This window comes from Meriones unguiculatus, chromosome 6, assembly GCF_030254825.1.
Source record: "Meriones unguiculatus strain TT.TT164.6M chromosome 6, Bangor_MerUng_6.1, whole genome shotgun sequence".
NCBI classification, from domain to species: domain Eukaryota; kingdom Metazoa; phylum Chordata; class Mammalia; order Rodentia; family Muridae; genus Meriones; species Meriones unguiculatus.
Genome location: NC_083354.1, coordinates 44,200,650 through 44,218,110, shown reverse-complemented (window position 1 = coordinate 44,218,110; position 17,461 = coordinate 44,200,650). Strand labels below are relative to the sequence as shown.

General features: G+C 41.1%; 1 protein-coding gene across 9 annotated transcripts in view; it reads right to left on the bottom strand.

Moving 5' to 3' along the window:
• Dock3 (dedicator of cytokinesis 3) overlaps nucleotides 1-17,461 on the bottom strand; it is a 309,055-nt gene that overhangs the window by 32,008 nt on the left and 259,586 nt on the right. For 8 of the 9 annotated variants that reach the window (XM_060385341.1, XM_060385339.1, XM_060385340.1 and 5 more), the window contains exons 33-40: nucleotides 13,745-13,830; nucleotides 11,237-11,263; nucleotides 11,020-11,115; nucleotides 7,036-7,096; nucleotides 6,826-6,919; nucleotides 2,669-2,817; nucleotides 1,639-1,725; nucleotides 133-237 (exon numbers count right to left, since the gene is read on the bottom strand). In XM_060385341.1, coding sequence (XP_060241324.1) covers nucleotides 133-237; nucleotides 1,639-1,725; nucleotides 2,669-2,817; nucleotides 6,826-6,919; nucleotides 7,036-7,096; nucleotides 11,020-11,115; nucleotides 11,237-11,263; nucleotides 13,745-13,830 — 705 coding nt within the window. The remainder of the gene's footprint in view (nucleotides 1-132; nucleotides 238-1,638; nucleotides 1,726-2,668; nucleotides 2,818-6,825; nucleotides 6,920-7,035; nucleotides 7,097-11,019; nucleotides 11,116-11,236; nucleotides 11,264-13,744; nucleotides 13,831-17,461) is intronic. The other variant, XM_060385337.1, reaches the window with a different exon arrangement.

Below are 17,461 nucleotides of genomic sequence, written 5' to 3'. Positions count from 1 at the left end.
AAAAAGGGTAACTTCTGCATGCATATGTAAACATACGTACATACCTACATAGAATATACTACCTACTCACCACCACCACTACTCCTATCATATACACCGAAAAAATTATTGTGATCACTTGAATGGACTCACCCGAAGGAAGAAAGGAAACTTCCTGCCATAAAAGCCAACCCGGAAGAACTCAGGCTCCAGGCGTTGCTGCTCTATAATGTTGTCATAATAGCTGGCCTCCATTTTCTGTTAACAATAAAGGTGTGGTTAGTATGCCAAGCAGTTTCTCCTAGGCTCAACTAGACACTGTCTTCTAGAGAGGGAGCATGACAATTCAATCTAGCTGACAAGGAAATAACCTTTAGATACTACTAGCCTCTCTCCAGGGAATTGCATTATGGAAGAGGAAAGCCCTCCTTCCTTCTTCACTGCTATCTGATGACCAGATAAAGATAAGCCTGCCTACTGTATCCCCGTGAGGTTGCTCATATTCTTCCTGGGCATGGACCCAGATCCACAGAGATCTGAGGCCTGAACTTGAAAAATAACTATTTAACATGGATTTGACTGACATTCGCTATACTAGTTGATCTTTGAAGAGGGTTTCTGGTAGCTGTCTACTAACAACTCTCATTACCATTACCTGTCAGTCTATCTGCATCCACTCTTCTTCATCTATTATTTGACTTAAGATACTATTAACTACAATTAAGAAGCTTCAGTTGCCAGCATCAGTAGTACTGGTTCCAATTTAGGAGATTTTAAATTTGAAAAGATAATTAATGTTCATGATATCCAACACTACAAAGTCAGCAAGTTTTTCATTATGGCTATTTAACCATCATTAGGCAGTAACCCTTAAAAATTAGCCAAAAATTTCTGGTCTTTGCTCAAATGGCTTAGACATAGAGGAGGGTGGAGTGGATGATGCCCTGATAGCACAAGTCTTTCTCTGCTGATGAAACAATAAGATGTTACAACTAAGAAGATAGCGCCAGCAATAAGGAAAGACTTTATAAGGACTTTCAAAATCCATGGGACATTTGACATAATTTTTGAATATTTTGCTTCAAAGAAGGGAGCAAGGACAAAGTGCTTAAGTAATTATAAGATACAGTCAGGAAAGCTCTCATAATAAACTTTTTTTAGGTGTCAGTGAACCCTAAGAGCACCTACTGGCAGCACAAGCCTGGTGATCTGGGTTTAATCTCCAGAATCCACATAAAGATGGAAGGACAGAATGGAACCCACAAAGTAGTTTTCTTACTCTACACATATACCTCATCATGGATGCCTTTCTTATATCATGAACACCCACAAATAATAAAAGTTTTTTAAATATGTCACTGAACAAAACCATTTCATGAAAAACTTCTTCATGAAGCTAGCAGGTTCCCCACCCTCAGAAATCACTATCCTGTCATGCCTTCTTCTTTCCCTGAGTACAGGTGGCTTTTAGTGTTAGGATCACAAAATCATTTGTCAGGCATATGCTTTTGTTCCCCAGTCAGACTGCAAGTATCTTAAAGGCAGAACCTAGCCTCTGTCCATGACATTGAGCTAAGGGCCTTAGGAATCATTTAGAAACAGATGCCAGGAAGTCCAGTAGCCTTTGGCTAGGGATACAGTGGACAAGACAAAACTTACCCGAATCCAGCTGAGGCTTTGATAGTCATAAAGGCTCTCATACTGACATGCCAGCTCTCTACACAGAGGGATCCCAAACTCCCAGCTCTGTATAAAAAAGGAAACAGGGGTTCAGCATCTCAGGCATTCTCAGAGTGGTTAAGCCCACTGAACATATGACAGACTAAAACAAAAGGCTAGCTCCAGCTCATATGTTACAAAGAACACTGTCTTCAAAGCCAATTCCAGAGAGTATCACACAGCTCTGTGGTCTGCTTGCTCACGTAGAGATTTCCAGGTTTTGCTCAAATGCCTTAGCCTCCATGTCTCTCTTGCATCCCTTTACAAGAAGACTGCCTCTTTGGTCTGTTATTCTTATCTCATTTAAAAATTTATTTATTTTTTTGTTGTATTAGTCTAGATTAGATTATGTATTTACTTTATTTTTAGATCCTAGAGCAATAACAGGTATGGTAGCTACTCAGTATTTCTTAAATAAGTTAATAAAGGGACTGTAAACTTTTTAGAAGAGATCAATTGCAAAAAAAATACGGCAATCAAGCAGAAAGAGGCTTCTACACACCTGGCAGCAGCCTATAACTTTAGGCTTCAGATGCTCTTTGCCTAGTTGGAGAACAGACTCTTTCCGTGATGCAGTTCCTGTTAAAGCAATAGGCCCATCTAACTTGCCTGAAGAAGGTGGCAGTGGGCTTCCTCCTAATGAACTGTTCATTTTCTTCATTGTTTTCTTTTTGTGGTGCTGAGGACTCAACCCAGGGACCTGTGAAAGCTAGATAAGTTCTCTACCACTGAACTACACCTTCATCTTAATATTATTATAGTGTTTTCTTCCTCTTGGATACTTAAAAACATCAGTTTATATGATATTTAACTCAGTTTATTCTTCCCAAACTCCAAATTCTAATTCAGACTTACACATGATGAATTTAAGATACTCATCATCAACCTCAGTTACTCTTTGTTTCTAACAAACATGTCCTAAACTACAGCAGAAATTGAGGGGATGAAAGGCTTGCTTTCGGACACCTACTTTGCCTTTGTTGAAGTAGTGGATGATTTTCCTACACAGTCCCTCTTTCCTCTGCCACTCAGTTTGGGATGGGTAGTGTAGGAACTCCCGTAATGGCCGGTCTTCCCATTGCAGCAGCTCACAGTAAAGAAGCAGGGTGAATGCAGCCTCTGTAGGAACAGACAGCATGGTGGCTCAGAGTTTCCTCTGGGGGCCCAGGAACAGCTCTGCTAGGTGGTCCATGGTGAGCAAGAACATCAGAGCAAGGCATGGGTAGCACAAATCAGGAATACTGGATACCAAAGGTAAGATAGTAGGATTGCTAAGCTAATAACCTTTGTTCACAGAACAAAGGAGCCATAAGTGCTCCCAGTACTTGGTCACTTGTTTTGAGTTCCAGATAAAGACTAAAGAATGGTTTACATAAGAAAACCTACTATGGTGGAAGCTTATTCAAATATATACAAATGTGAAATGAATTTAAATGGAGTCACTATATAATGGGGGAGATGATGCCCCAATTAGACATCTTTTGTTTTTTGTTATTTTTAAAAGAGTCTCAAATCGGGGCTGGAGAGATGGCTCAGTGGGGTTATAAGCACTGTCTGCTCTCCCAAAGGTCATGAGTTCAATTCCTGGCGACCCCATGGTGGCTCACAAACATCTATAATGTGAACTGAGTCCCTTTTCTGGCAGATGTAAATGCAGGTTGAACACTCACACATAAAATAAATAAATCTTATAAAAAAAGCCTCAATGATTTCTTTTAGTTTATTTTTACTTTACATGCATTGGTGTTTAGCCTGAATGTATGTCTGCATGAGGGTGTAGGATCCCTTAGAACTGAAGTTACAAACAGCTGTGACCTGCCATGTGGGTGATGGGAATGGAACACGGGTTCCCTGAAAGACTCATCTCTCTAGTCCCCCCTCCCCCCACTCCCATTAGCCATCTTATGTCACCAAGCAAAACCTCTAGTGCTACAAGAATGTGTTACATCTTGTTGAGTTGTTGGCCGAAAGGGTTATAGAGAGCACCCTAAACATCACAAGCCATCCCTAAAACTATTGGTTATTCTCTACAATCTGATGGTGAGGCTCTATTGCTGAAGACACCACTTACTTATGTCATCACACATTAGAATGGAGCTGGACTTCACATTCTACTGACTAGCGTTCATGGTGCTGAAAAGTATTCTGCACATTACTGGAGGTATAAAATAATCATCAATATAACCCAGTTACAAACTCTGTGACTAACAACAGCAACCTGCAGACAGACTGGTGCAATGGTGGAGCAAACAGGGGAGTAACCAACTACTGTCTGAGGCCTACTCCATGAGACAGAATCCATACCTCATACTGCTCAAGTGGCCAAGATGGCCAAGACTTGATCAGTCAGGACCTGGGAGAAAAATCTGCTACTATTATTCTCCTAAAGGAATAAGGCAGTGAAACAACTCCTAATGACATATTACTACACCCATAGATCAGTATCTTGCTCAACCCTCATTAGAGAAGCTTCTTTTTTTAGTGGATGGTAATTAACACAGAGACCCAAGTGAACAATAGGCCGAGAGTAAGAGACTTTGGAAGACTCAGTCTTAAATGCGATGAACTCATCAAATCCCTGCCCTCAAGCCCTAGGAAGACGAGGTGGAAAGATTATAAAAGCAGAAGTGATAAATGACTCTGAGGAAGCAGCACCTTTCAGGCACCACAGAACTGATGCCTGTGTGAGCTCACAAAGACAGTGACAGCAGGTATAGGATCTCAACAGGTTCAAACCAGACAAAGCACCAGTTCTAAGAGGAGGTGGACACACAGTTTCACTCCTAATCAAGAAGCTGTTTACAACTGATACCCCCTGGGAAAAAGGAAGTTAGTTTTCTAAAGTGGTGTCTCTCTGTGTACATCAAACACACCCCAGGACAGGCCCCATGCCCAGAAATAGACAAAACACAAAACAGACCCCATGGTTTTTTGAGGTGGGGCACTTTTGTTTCATTTTGTTTTGTTATTTTTTTCTTATTAGTTTTTTGTTTATGTTTTCAGTGTTTTAGAGAGAGAGGAAGAGAGAAAGAGGGAGAAGAGAAAGGAAGGAGAGGGAAAGAGAGAAAAAGGGGGAGGAGGAGGTTAGAAAGAGAGTATGCATGTATGGAGTTGGGTGGGTAGGGAAGAGGGAAGGAGCTGGCAGGAATTGGGAGAGGAGAAATAATATGATCAAAGTATATTATAGAGATTTTTTTTTAAAATAAAAAAGAGTGGCCAAGCTACTTTGAGCTATGCACAAGTGGTCTTGCTTTGGGTGGCACAGATACTTGACAGTTCTTGGGTTCCTTTCTGTTCACTTTATTAACACCTTTATTTCTAACATTCTTAGACTTGGTTCTAATTGGTTAGCACCAATTCATCAAGGCTTCCTCCAGCACTCCTCAATCTTTTCTTGCCTAATACCCCAGGAAATGTTCTTTCCGCTTATTGCTACCGTTTCTAAAAGGATGAAAGTTAAGGAATGTGAGTAGAATTGACTATGTGGTGATTCTGTTTCTGGAGGGACTTGATCCTGGCCTCAGATGTAGGCTTAGCAATACTCTACATGTGGAACAATTAGTTACATAAAGACTCAGCATGTAAGTAGTGTAAATTCCACAAGATGAGTCACATTGAATTACAGCCATCGTCCAAGAGTCCTATTAAGGAATTCTCTTTCTTCTTCTGTTTGGTAATTTTTAATGGCCTTTCCCCACTGGCAAGTTAATAGGTCTAGCTTCTGCCTGGATCTCCAGGCCATACTAAAAAGTGCTCTCATGATTATAAAGAATCTAATTTCTAATCATCTTGTAATCCATTTTTCACCCTCGTCCACTCTGAGCTTCTCATTCTTCACTTTCTACCTGTGCCCTGACACTGACACCTCTTGGCAGGCCCTCTTTATGGAGCTTGGAGAATCATGTGAAATCTTTTTCTTCCTTGTTGTGCTGGCTAGTCTTAGGTCATTTTGACAGCCAATCTGGAGTTATCTGAAAGGAGGGAATATAAATTGAGAAAATATCTCCAGAAAATCCAGCCATAAGGCTGGATTAATTAGTAATTGATGGGAGAGGGCTCAGCCCATTGTGGGTATCTCCATCCCTGGGCTGGTGGTCCCGAGTTCTTTAAGAAAGCAGGCTGATCAAGCCAGAGGAAGCAAGCCAGAACCTGCTTCCAGGTTCCTGCCCTGTTTGAGCTCCTGTCCTGACTTCCTTTGATGATGGAGTAGAGATATGGAAGTGTAAGCCAAATAAACCCTTTCCTTCCCAGCTTGCTTTTTGGTCATGTTGTTTCATCAAAGCAACAGAAACCCTAAGACTTGTTATTTTTACATGTTAACACCTAACGCTACAAAAGACAAAGTGTAGCACTTCTCTGTTCACATCCATGACTCAGCCTCTTAAGTGATAGCCAGTATTCTAGTTTAGCAAATGTCTATACTAATACACAGATTATTATTATTTTTTTTTAGCAGAGTTTCTCTTTGTAGCCTTGGCTGCCCTGGACTTGCTTTATAGACCCAGCTGACCTCGAACTTACAGAGATCTGCCTGCCTCTGCCTCCCTGAGTGCTGGCATTACAGGCTGGCTATACACGGAATTTTTTATATTTTACTTATTTATTTTCATGAGTATGGGTGTTTCATTTGCTTGTATGTTTGTGTGCCATATGTATGCCATGCTTGCAAAAGTCAGAAGAGGACACTGGATCTCCTGCGTCTGGAGTTACATATGGTTGTGAGTGCTAGGAATCAAACCTGGGTCATCTGGAAGAGCAGCCAGTGCTCCTAAGCACTGAGAAATCTCTCCAGCCCAGTACAAGGAGTTTATTAAAATTTTTCCCTTCACCATTCTTTCAGAGTTGTTGAGATAATGATTAGTCAGTATAAAGAATGGTCATGTTATGCAATGCCATATAATTTCTCCTAAAAATGTTTATTGATTTACTATGTATGGGTGTCTTGCATGTATGTATATCTCTGTGCACCTGATTTTTCATCACCACAAAGGAGTAGAAGGACAGGAGTGAGGTGAAGGGAAACCTTGGAACCTAATGCTTCTGAGATCTGGCAGGATCAGTCTTTCTCTATATAGGCCCCCAAGTCTGTCCTAATGAAAGACACAGCTCTTCCCTTTCTCAACTCACCTGTGTAGTTCTCAGCCTGTAAGTGCATGTCACAAAGCTTATGGATGTATCGGATATACATTTCCTCTTTGTTAATCTCAGATTTGTAAAAGTTCTGTAAGAGAAGGAAATGTATGTAAGATGTGAGAGTCTGCCCCTCTTTGAAGGTAATTTCCAGGCTCCAGCTAGCCTGGCTTTGCCCATTGAGAGGAAGAGCTCATGTCCTCTCACCATCAGGTTGACAGTGCAGCCAATTTTCTTGTTCTCTGTTTCTTCTCCTTTCATGCAGTCCCTAGAAGAGAGAACACAGATGACTGCCTATGTTATGAAGTGGTATCTCCTGGGACAATGACTGGAACATTAGTTTGTCCAAATCTAAAAGTAGTCTGCCTTCTAACAGGAAGTACTTCCACAGGAGATGACTGTATTAGGAGATTCCCCTCAACTTTGCACCCAAACCTGGGATTCAAAGATCTCTGTTGAGCTCCTTGTTCTGGCTGCAGAGCATAGAACCCAGACACATTATTAGGAAATTAAGTGGCACTTGCCAATTTCCTTAGTACAGAAGGATGTGTCTATTAGGCTGAAGACCAAATTCTCAAGTTCCCCAGGGAGGCACAGAGTTATTCTTAAAGAGCAAGTTTCATTTTGTGAGAAAATGTGAGACAGAAGCTATGAATCTATTCTAGAATTCGCATAAAGTTAAAGACATTACTGTCAAAGCTGAGGAGGTACTTCTTAGAAGACTTAAAGCTTGGCTAGTCTAAAAGTAAGTCTCACACCAAAAGTCCAAGTCATGCTTGGCTACAACTTACTGGAAAAAAAAAAACCCTTAAAACTTTATAACTTATATCTAAATGTACTTAAATGTCATATACATATAAAGTTTTTATTATACACACATATACTGTCAATAACTGTTTAAATTCTTGGGTAGAGAAAAAGAATCTCTTGATTTTGGCATAGTCTTCCCTGCAAGTTCATCTGATTGACCTTTATTTACTGTGTACCTACCAGGGATAAGGAGAGTACCAAGGAAAAAAAAAAGCTCAAGGTTCCTGCCTTCAAGGAGTTTACTCTTTTCTGTCAAACCGAGTCAGAGAGGTGGCAAATGACAGATACTCAGGGTATGCAAAGAAAGCCAAGTGAGCTCCTGGCTGAGGAAAGCTTCCCTGAGGGTTTGGACTTGGATGGGATACTCTAGGCACATGACACAGCATAAAGAAGTCTGAAGAAAAGAGATCAGTGAAGAAAAACAGGGATGGGGATCTAGACCACAACCTTTGAATCAGCTGGAAGTTGGCTCAACTTTTGACAACAGAACTTCTCAAATGTACTTCTTAATGACAACTATAAGAGTAACCCTTCACGGTTGCAAATGAGATTAGAGGCAATGTATGCACAAAATTAACATTTTTTTTTTAAAAGCTACAACCACCACAATAATCATGGTGTTGTTCACAAGGAGGCTGGACTGCATCATGTGAGCACTGGGTACTGGAAAGACACAGGGCAAAGATCAGTCCATGTTTGAAGACATGCATACTTGTTTTATAGATACCACACTGAAACAAGAAATGGAGAATAAAATTGGTTTGGCCATGAATTTCATTTGTTTACAGAGGCAGAAAGAAAATAAGTCAGTTAAAAGAAGGGCTTTATGCTCTTTGATCACCTCCCCCTGAGTGTGGAGCAGCCTTACCAGGCCACAGAAGATGACAATAGAGCCACTCCTGATGAGATCTGATAGACTAAGATCAGAAGAAAGGAGAGGAGGACCTCCCCTATTAGTGGACTTGGGGAGGGGTATGCATGAAGAAGGGGGAGGGAGGGTGGGATTGTGAGGGGAAGAGGGAAGGGTTTATGGGGGGATACAAAGTGAATAAAGTGTAATTAATAAAAATTTAAAAAAAAGAAGGCTTTAAGTCTAAGAAACTGATTTTGGGTCTTTTAGCTAGAAGGAAGTGAGTATGAACAACCTTCAGAAAGTACTGCAATAAAGGAAAGATATAGGGCTTTAGCCCACTTTTCTTCTCTGTGAGATGACAGGTACAGGAGAGGCTAGGGATCTGACATGTAAAAAGAAAGTCTTCTGCCTTAAAAGGGATGAACAAAGGCCAGCTTTGACCCAAGAAAAACAGGCAGACGCTTTCTCAAACACAGCTGGGCAAAATAAAATGAAAACAAACAAAAAAAAAAAATAAAAACAAAACAAACAACCACAGCTGTGCGACAGAAAGAGGGGATGCTCAGGAGTGAACTCCATTTCCACACTCAAGTCAGAGCACTGACGTCTGAGTCTGTGGGACACCAGTGCTTTCCTCTTCAGATGCAGCCTGAGGAAGAGCCCTGTTATTTCTTGATCCTAGGGTTTATAAATCTTGTAGGATTATAGCTTGGGTTCAGTTTTATCATCCTTTATCATCCTATCTCCTCTCATCTTTTTGATTTCCAGAAACACCCTTAGTGACTATCCTAGTCCTGCTGAGAGCATAATTAACGCTGCAGTGGTTGTTCTGTTATTTTTAGAGCAATTCAACAGTCATGACAGGATTAGGAAGGCTGGCTTTCATGAAAAATCCTATTTCCACATGAATTCTCAGGCTGAACATAATCTCTGAGTTCACGAAACATTTTCTCTAATCTGTTACCATTGCTAGGATTAGGAGACAGAAACAGATTTTAACAAAAGAATATAGGCATGAGAAAAAGGGTATTCCCTAGTCCCCGGAGAAGCAAATGAAAGTTGTTCTTGGTCTTATTTTGGCACCAGGTGAAATTCCCTGTTTATCTTCCATATGGCCAAGGAAGGTCTTCATTAAGGAACTACAGCTGTTCCCTAATTTGCTATGCAGACAGTTTTTTTTTTTTGTCTTCCCTCTTTCTATGTCCATTCCTCTGAGCCCTGACTTTTCTAGATAGAAGGCCACATGACTGCACATCCTTGGGATGCCTTCTGGGTACATTTAATCTTAGAGGATCCCAAGAAGCTCTAACTTATCCCTGAGAAAAAGTAATCTGTTACTGGTCATCAGGAGACTTCTAATGATAGCCAACGGAACCATAACAGTCCTCCCTATGTTAAGACACGATGATCTTGGTTGTTAAACATGGTTGTTTTATATAGGCCTAGATTGCTTCAAATTTATGATCTTTCTGCCCCAGCCTCCCCAGTGCTGTGATTACAGCTATGCACCACCATGCCTGTTTCTCACGTTTGTTTTTGTTTTTTAATTTTTCTTTTTTATATTAATTAGTTTATTTCACTTTGTATCCCAGATGTAGTCCCTTCCCTTATTCCCTCCCAATCTCACCCCCCTCTCTCATCTCCTCCTATGCCCCTCTCCAAGTCCACTGATAGGGGAGGTCCTCTTCCCCTTTCATCTGACCCTAGCCTATCAGGTCTCATCAGGACTGGCTGCATTGTCCTCCTTTGTGGCCTGGTAAGGCTGCTTCCCCCTCAGGGGGAGGCGATCAAAGAGCCAGCCACTGAGTTCATGTCAGAGACAGTCCCTGTTCCCCTTACTAGGGAACCCACTTGGATACTGAGCTGCCATGGGCTACAACTGTGCAGGGGTTCTAGGTTATCTCCATGCATGGTCCTTGGATGTTTGTTTGTTTTTAAAGACAAGATCTCACTATAAATAGGCCTGCTTAGAACTCAATGTAGACAAGGCTGGTTCGGAATTCACAGATTCACCTCCATCTGCCGCCTGAGTGTTGGGTTTAAAGGCACATTTCACCATGCCTGGCAGCTGGTTTTTTTTTTTTTTAGACAGGGTTTCTTGGCATGTCTGGAACTCACTTTGTAGATCAGGCTAGCCTCAAACTCACAAAGATCTTCCTGCCTCTGCCTCCCAAGTGGCTGGGACTAACGGTGTACGTGCCACCATGGCTGGCTGGCAGTTATTGTTTTAAGGTTTATTTTTATGTGTCTGGGTGTTTCCCCTGCCTGTATGTATACCTCTTGTGCATGCCTCTTACCCACAGAAGGCAGAGGGGGCATTGGACATCTGGACCTGGAGTTACAGCCAGTTAGGACTTGCCACGTGGGGGCTGGGAGCTGAAAGCATGTCCTCTGCAAGAACATCTCAACTGCTGAGCCATTTCTCCAATCCTCACTGTGGTCTCAGTTTTAAGGTCAAGTGAATGCCTTTGCAGAAGAGAATATTTTACCAGAGGAGAGGTTACAGAAGTTTCAAACTAAAAAAATACCTGTAGTCAAGAAGGCGTTCCATGAGGCGAGTGACTGAGGTAACAAAGGAAAGGCCAGTCTCACGCCATGTTTCCTGTTCAACCTTTTCCAGAAGGCTGTTGGCAGAAGAAGCAAACATAATTCATGAGCCTTCCTTGCTGAAAAGAGTGAGGTCCATGAGCTTGTGGAGGCTGTGATATATCTGGAGGCAGGAGACTTGCCACACTGTAGTCTTACCTGGGGTAGGGCCCAAACAGCTGGGTTCTACTCCATGCAGCAAAAAGCAAAGATAAGGATATTATTGAACTGGCAGCAACAAACGAACATCTCTCCCATTTCTCTGTGCTTGATGCTAAGGATACCATTGAGGCGAAGGTGAGAGAGATATATGCTATAAATCTGTTCTCAAGGAATACCTGAGTGAAGAGCCTATGTTGGGATAATTCTGGCTTTGCTAACTATCTAATTGCTTCTATTGGCCAGAGCTATTTTTCAGTAAACATACAGAACCCCCTTTTCAGATAAATCAAAGGTTCCCACACACTTAAGGAGCCCAGGATGAGGGACAGGGAGTAAATTCAGGAGCTATACACTGAAGTCACCTCAGTCAAGAGAAGCTTCCAAAAATACGTAACAAAGACACAAGCTTAATGTGTCTTTAAAAAAACTGACAGCGCTATGCTTCTGTCTCTTTGAGGCAGTTTTTGGCTTGTCCAAAAAGTCTGGCTTTTGAGATACACTGACATCCCATATACTCTTCTAGGAGGTTATGGCCTGCTCTTTCCTCTTGCTTTGGTCGTGAGAATAGGTCTAGATCTCATCCCATACAAACCTATTTATGATTCCTATGAGCATGTTTTCCTCTCCAAGTTTCTAAGAGTCATTTGGAGTTAACTGGCCCAGGATTAGAGACAAGCACTGGGGCCTCACACTCACAGCTTGGTTGCTGGTTTGCTTTTTTGCTATAATCACTGTCTCCCTTTATAGAATATGCACCTATGTCAAAGGTTCAGGGAAGTGAGGGTTTCATGATCATGCTGCTAGAGAGAGAAGACTGAGGTTCTGACCTCTAACTTGTGTGTACAAAAACATTGTACTATTCTTTAACTGTTCTATGGAGCTTTACCTTTCTGGACATTGGGGAAGAGGTGCTCTGTGAGCACACAGCATGGGAAATGCTGGCTACTACCTTACCCCTTTAACTGAATCTTTTCTAATTAAATCTACGCACACTTTTATTCTTTTTCACCCTACACCTATAAACATCATCCCCAAATTAAAACTGTGAACTGATGCTCCATGGTATCAGTAGCTCTTAGGGTCTCAAACTGTCTTTAAAAGTGCTTACAAACATAATTTGGGCAGGTAATTAGTAATTGTTGGCTATTTTTATAACTTTTCCTTTGTAATAAAGTCATTTGTTAGTAGATAACAAAGAGAATTCAATGTCTTTCTTTTATAACTGGAAATAATTTGTTAAAAGAGAAATTATAAAAATGAACATATTTCAACATGAATTTTAAATAAAATTCTTCTGACTTATCAAGAACCAAAGCATTATGTACCAGAAAGAATTCCCCTCTTGAAGCTGCAGCTGTGGGCCCTCCCTTTGGAGGTATCTTTTCAGGGTCAGCTAAACTGATAGCATGCCTTGAGACCAGCCTCTCCACTTCTCAAAAGGGGAGGGTAGTCTCTATTCTGCAGCATTTTCAAGTGTGTTGTCAGCATCAAGTCTAGAAGCAAACTTATAAAATTTCTGGAGTTTAATTTTCTAAAACTATTGGTTGACAATAAATAGTTATAAATTTTGTTAAATTTGACATTTTCATACAAGATTAATAAATCACACACAGCAAGTATGTTATGAAACAAATTATATTTCAACTAAAAGTACTATTTTCTATTATTAAATCTGTATTATGAATCTGACACAGCTAATGGTAGTTTCATTATAACTGCTAATATAAATAAAACAATTCAGTCTTTTTTTTTTGAGACAGGGTTTCTTATTTGTATAGTCCTGGCTCTCCTGGAGCTCACTCTGTAGACCAGCCTGGCCTTGAACTCAGAGATTCACCTGCCTCTGCCTCCTAAGTGTTGGAATTAAAGGCATATGCCACTGCTACCCAGATATAACTCAGAATCTTAACAAATAAAGTATCAATACATTTTATATGCTGCAAAACTCTAAGTAAACGTCTCATGAGGCCTGATGGGCTTTATCAACTTAAAAAAGAAGCTATTAATATGATAGATCTGAGAGAATTTTGGTATCATTCAGTATATCCAGATCATTTCATTAACTGAAAAACACCCTAGAGAGGCTGTGTGGTATATTTAAGAACCTATTGCAGTGTTTATCAAGCTACAATGTTTCCTAGAAGAGAATTCATACTTTACCTCCCAGAAATGCAAGAACTAAACCCTAAATAGAATAAATTTTCATGGGTTATTTGTCCAACAGGATGCATGGAATGTTATGAAGACAGACAACAACCTCTTGTAGCAAACCTAGGAGCTGAATTATTATTTATTTTTTTGTGTATCTTCGGTCAACCATGACAATCCCTAAGAGTGCTTGCTTTCTTGTTGACAGAAAGTGAGAATTGCTACCACCAGAATCAACTGGGTCTTTCCTGGTACCCAAACCCTGGAGCCTGCCCAGTGCTAGCTTCATTTCTACCCCTCACTGACCCACATCACCCCTTCTCCCAACATGGGGCTTCTCGGGAAGGAGCAGCTTACAGCAGGCCGAAGAGTTCCCTGTAGCTCTCATCACCTTTCCCTTCTGACACCATGCTGTCCAGCTTGTCAATGAGCTCAGCCTCCACCTAGAAGGAAACAGAGAATTCATAAGCTCAAATGAACTCAGACAGAGAAGGAAAATCTCCAGTCCTGTGGCGATGTGAGGATCATGGAAAACCACTTTTTTTTTTCTTATTAGTTGCATGTTGTTAACTTTCTATCCCAGCTGTATCCCGCTCCCTCATTCCCTCCCCAATCCCACCCTCCCTCCCTCATCTCCTCCCTGTCCCTTTCCAAGTCCACTGATTGGGGAGGACCTCCTCCCCTTTCATCTGACCCTGTTTTATCAGGTATCTTCAGGGATAGCTGCAATGTCCTCCTCTGTGGCCTAACAGTACTGCTCCTCCCTTGGGGGGTGGGGAGACCAAAGAGCCAGTCATTGAGTTCCTGTTAGAAATAGTCCTTGTTCCCCTTACTATGGGAAACCAATTGGTTACTGAGCTACCACGGGCCATATCCAAGCAGAGGTTCTAGGTTATATCCATTCATGGTCTTTGGTTGAGTGTCAGTCTCAGAAAAGACCCTGTGCCCAGAAAAGTTTGGTCTTTGTGGAGCTCCTACCCTTTCCACATCATACTAATTCCCCTTCTTTTCTATGATTCCCTGTACTCTGCTGAAGGTTTGGTTATGAGTCTTAGTATCTGCTTTGAAACACTGCTAGGTAGAGTCTTTCAGATGCCTTCTGCAGTAGACTCCTGTCATACGTTCAATGCACATCCCATTTGTCTTTCTAAATGAGGATTGAACATCTTACCCCGTGTCCGCTTTCTTGATTATCTTCTTCAGGTGTATAGATTTCATTATGTTTATCATATCTTGTAGGTCTATATAAGCGAGTATATGCCATGTTTGTCTTTCTCCTTCTGGGATACTTCACTCAGAATGATCTTTTCTAGATCCCACCATTTGCCAGCAAATTTTATGATTTCTTCTTTTTTGATTGCTGAGTGGTATTCCATTGTGTAGAAATACCATAATTTCTGTATCCATTCCTCCGTTGATGGACATCTGGGTTGTTTCCAGGTCCTAGCTATTACGAATAAAGCTGCTACAAACATGGTTGAGCAAATGTCCTTGTTGTGTACTTCAGCAAATTTTGGGTAGATACGTAGCATTGGTATAGGTGGGTCTTGAGGAAGCACTATTCCTTATTGTCTGAGAAAGCGCCAGATTGACTTCCAAAGTGGTTGTACCAGTTTACATTCCTACCAGCAATGGAGGAGGGTTCCCCTTTCTCCACAACCTCTCCAGCATGTGTAGTCACTTGAGTTTTTCATCTTGGCCATTATGATGGGTGTAAGGTGAAATCTCAGGGTCGTTTTGATTTGCATTTCCCTAATGGCTAATGAGGTTGAACATTTCTTTAAGTGTTTCTCTGCCATTTGATATTCCTCTATTGAGAATTCTCTGTTTAGCTCTGTTCCCCATTTTTTAATTGGCTTACTTGGGAAAACCTCTTTTTATACTTTATCATGGTTGCAAGTAAACTCCAGCAAAGACAGGATCTCATCTATAGCTTTCAAAAAACCTTGACTTCCAAACCACAGACTAGATAGCTCAGGGACCTAGAGGAAAATAAAACTGTTCTAAAAAACAAACAGTTTTCTTTTTTTTACTAAAAAGTAAGCAAGCAAAAAGTCCAACAAAACAAAGACAAACAAAAAACAAACAAAAACAAACAATCCCCCCAACAACGGCGCAATAAAATGACTCCTATGACATTCTGCTATACTTATAGATCAGTGCTTTGCTCAGTCATCACCACAGAAGCTTCCTCTGCAGATGGGATCAAATACAGCAACCCAATACCAGATATTGTGGAGAGAGTGATACATCTTTGAAAACTCAGCCCTAAATGGGATGTCTCTATCAAATCCCTCCCCTCAGAGGCAGGGAACTTTTGGAAGTGGAGGTGGAAAGCATGTAAGAGCCAGAGGGGATGGAGGACACTAAGAAAACAAGACCCTCTAAATCAACATGATCAAAGCTCATATGAACTTACAGAGATTGAGGCAGCATGCACAGGGCCTACACACATCTGCACCAGGTCTCAGCATATATACATACAAAATAAGTATAATATATATTATATATATAATGGCTCCCCGTCTAGTGTTTTATGAGATTCCTGAGTGTGGGAATGAATGGGTCTCTGTTTCTTCTGCCTTCTCTTGGGCTTGTTTCCTTCTCTTTGTCTTGTCTAACTCCAATGTGTTAGTTTTTGTTTTACCTTATTACAGTTTATTTTATTTGTAACCTTTAGAAGCCTGTTCTTTTCTTTTTTCTTTTATTATTAGTTACATTTTATTAACTCTGTATCTCAGCTGTATCCCGCTCCCTCATTCTCTCCCAATCCCACCCTCCCTCCCCCATCTCCTCCCTGCCCCTTTCCAAGTCCACTGATTGGGGAGGACCTCCTCCCCTTTCATCTGACCCTGTTTTATCAGGTATCTTCAAGACTGGCTGCAAAGTCCTCCTCTGTGGCCTAGCAGGACTTCTCCTCTCTTGGGGGTTGGGGTGGTCAAAGAGGCTGCCATTGAGTTCATGTCAGAAATAGTCCTTGTTCCCCTTACTATGGGAAATCAATTGGTTACTGAGATACCACTGGCTACATCTGAGCAGAGGTTCTAAGTTATACCCATACATGGTCTTTGGTGGAGTATCAATCTCAGAAAAGACCCCTGTGCCCAGATATATTTGGTCCTTGTGGAGCTCCTATCCTCTCCATGTCATACTAACTCCCCCTTCTTTCATATGAGCCTGTTCTATTCTAATGAGAGACATAAGTGGTTCTAAATGGGAGGAGAAACTGTGATCAGGATATAGTATGTGAGAAAAAAATCAGTTATCAATAAAAGTAAAGAAAAATAAGCCTGTCTTCCTTGCTTAGGAAGGCTTTTCATTCTCATTTTAGTTTAAGTATGTAAATGTTTCAGATAATCATTTCCTGTCTTAAGAGCTAAGGACTCTTAAGAATGAGGACTCTTTCAGAGAAAAGTGTGTTTTGGTTCTAAGAGAGAGGGCTCTGTTAAATGTTTCTTTTTAAAATATAGTATTTTTATTAATTTTCCGAGTATTTCATATACACAAAGAATTTATTTTGACCATATTCACCTCCCCACTCTGACCCCTAACAGCTTCTGGGTCCACCCTTTATGCACCCCTTAAATAGCCCACTGAATTTAATTTGTGCTCATATATGCATGGGTGTGGTGTTATCCTCCGGAGTAAAAGTGACCTACCACCAGGCTACACTTTTTTTTTTTTTTTCCTGAGACAGGGTTTCTCTGTGCAGCCCTGGCTATTCTGGAACTTGCTCTGCAGACCAGGCTGACCTCAAATTCACAGAGACTGACCTGACTCTGCCTCTGGAGTGCTGACACTAAATGTATCACTCCTCAACTGCCAACACCAGAGGCAGGGGTGGGGCCCAAGCTACACCCTTAAAATAAATAGACTCTCTCTCTCCTAGCAGACATCAAACATCAATAGCTCTGCAGCTAGGGGGTAAGAACTAATAAGGCTCTCCCCATTTTATGCTGGAATGATGACAGGCTTGATCTTGTATAGGTCTTGTGCAGACAACCATGGATGCTCTGAGTTCATGAGTGTATTAATCCCCTGTAATGGCCAGAAAACAATTATTTTATTTTATTC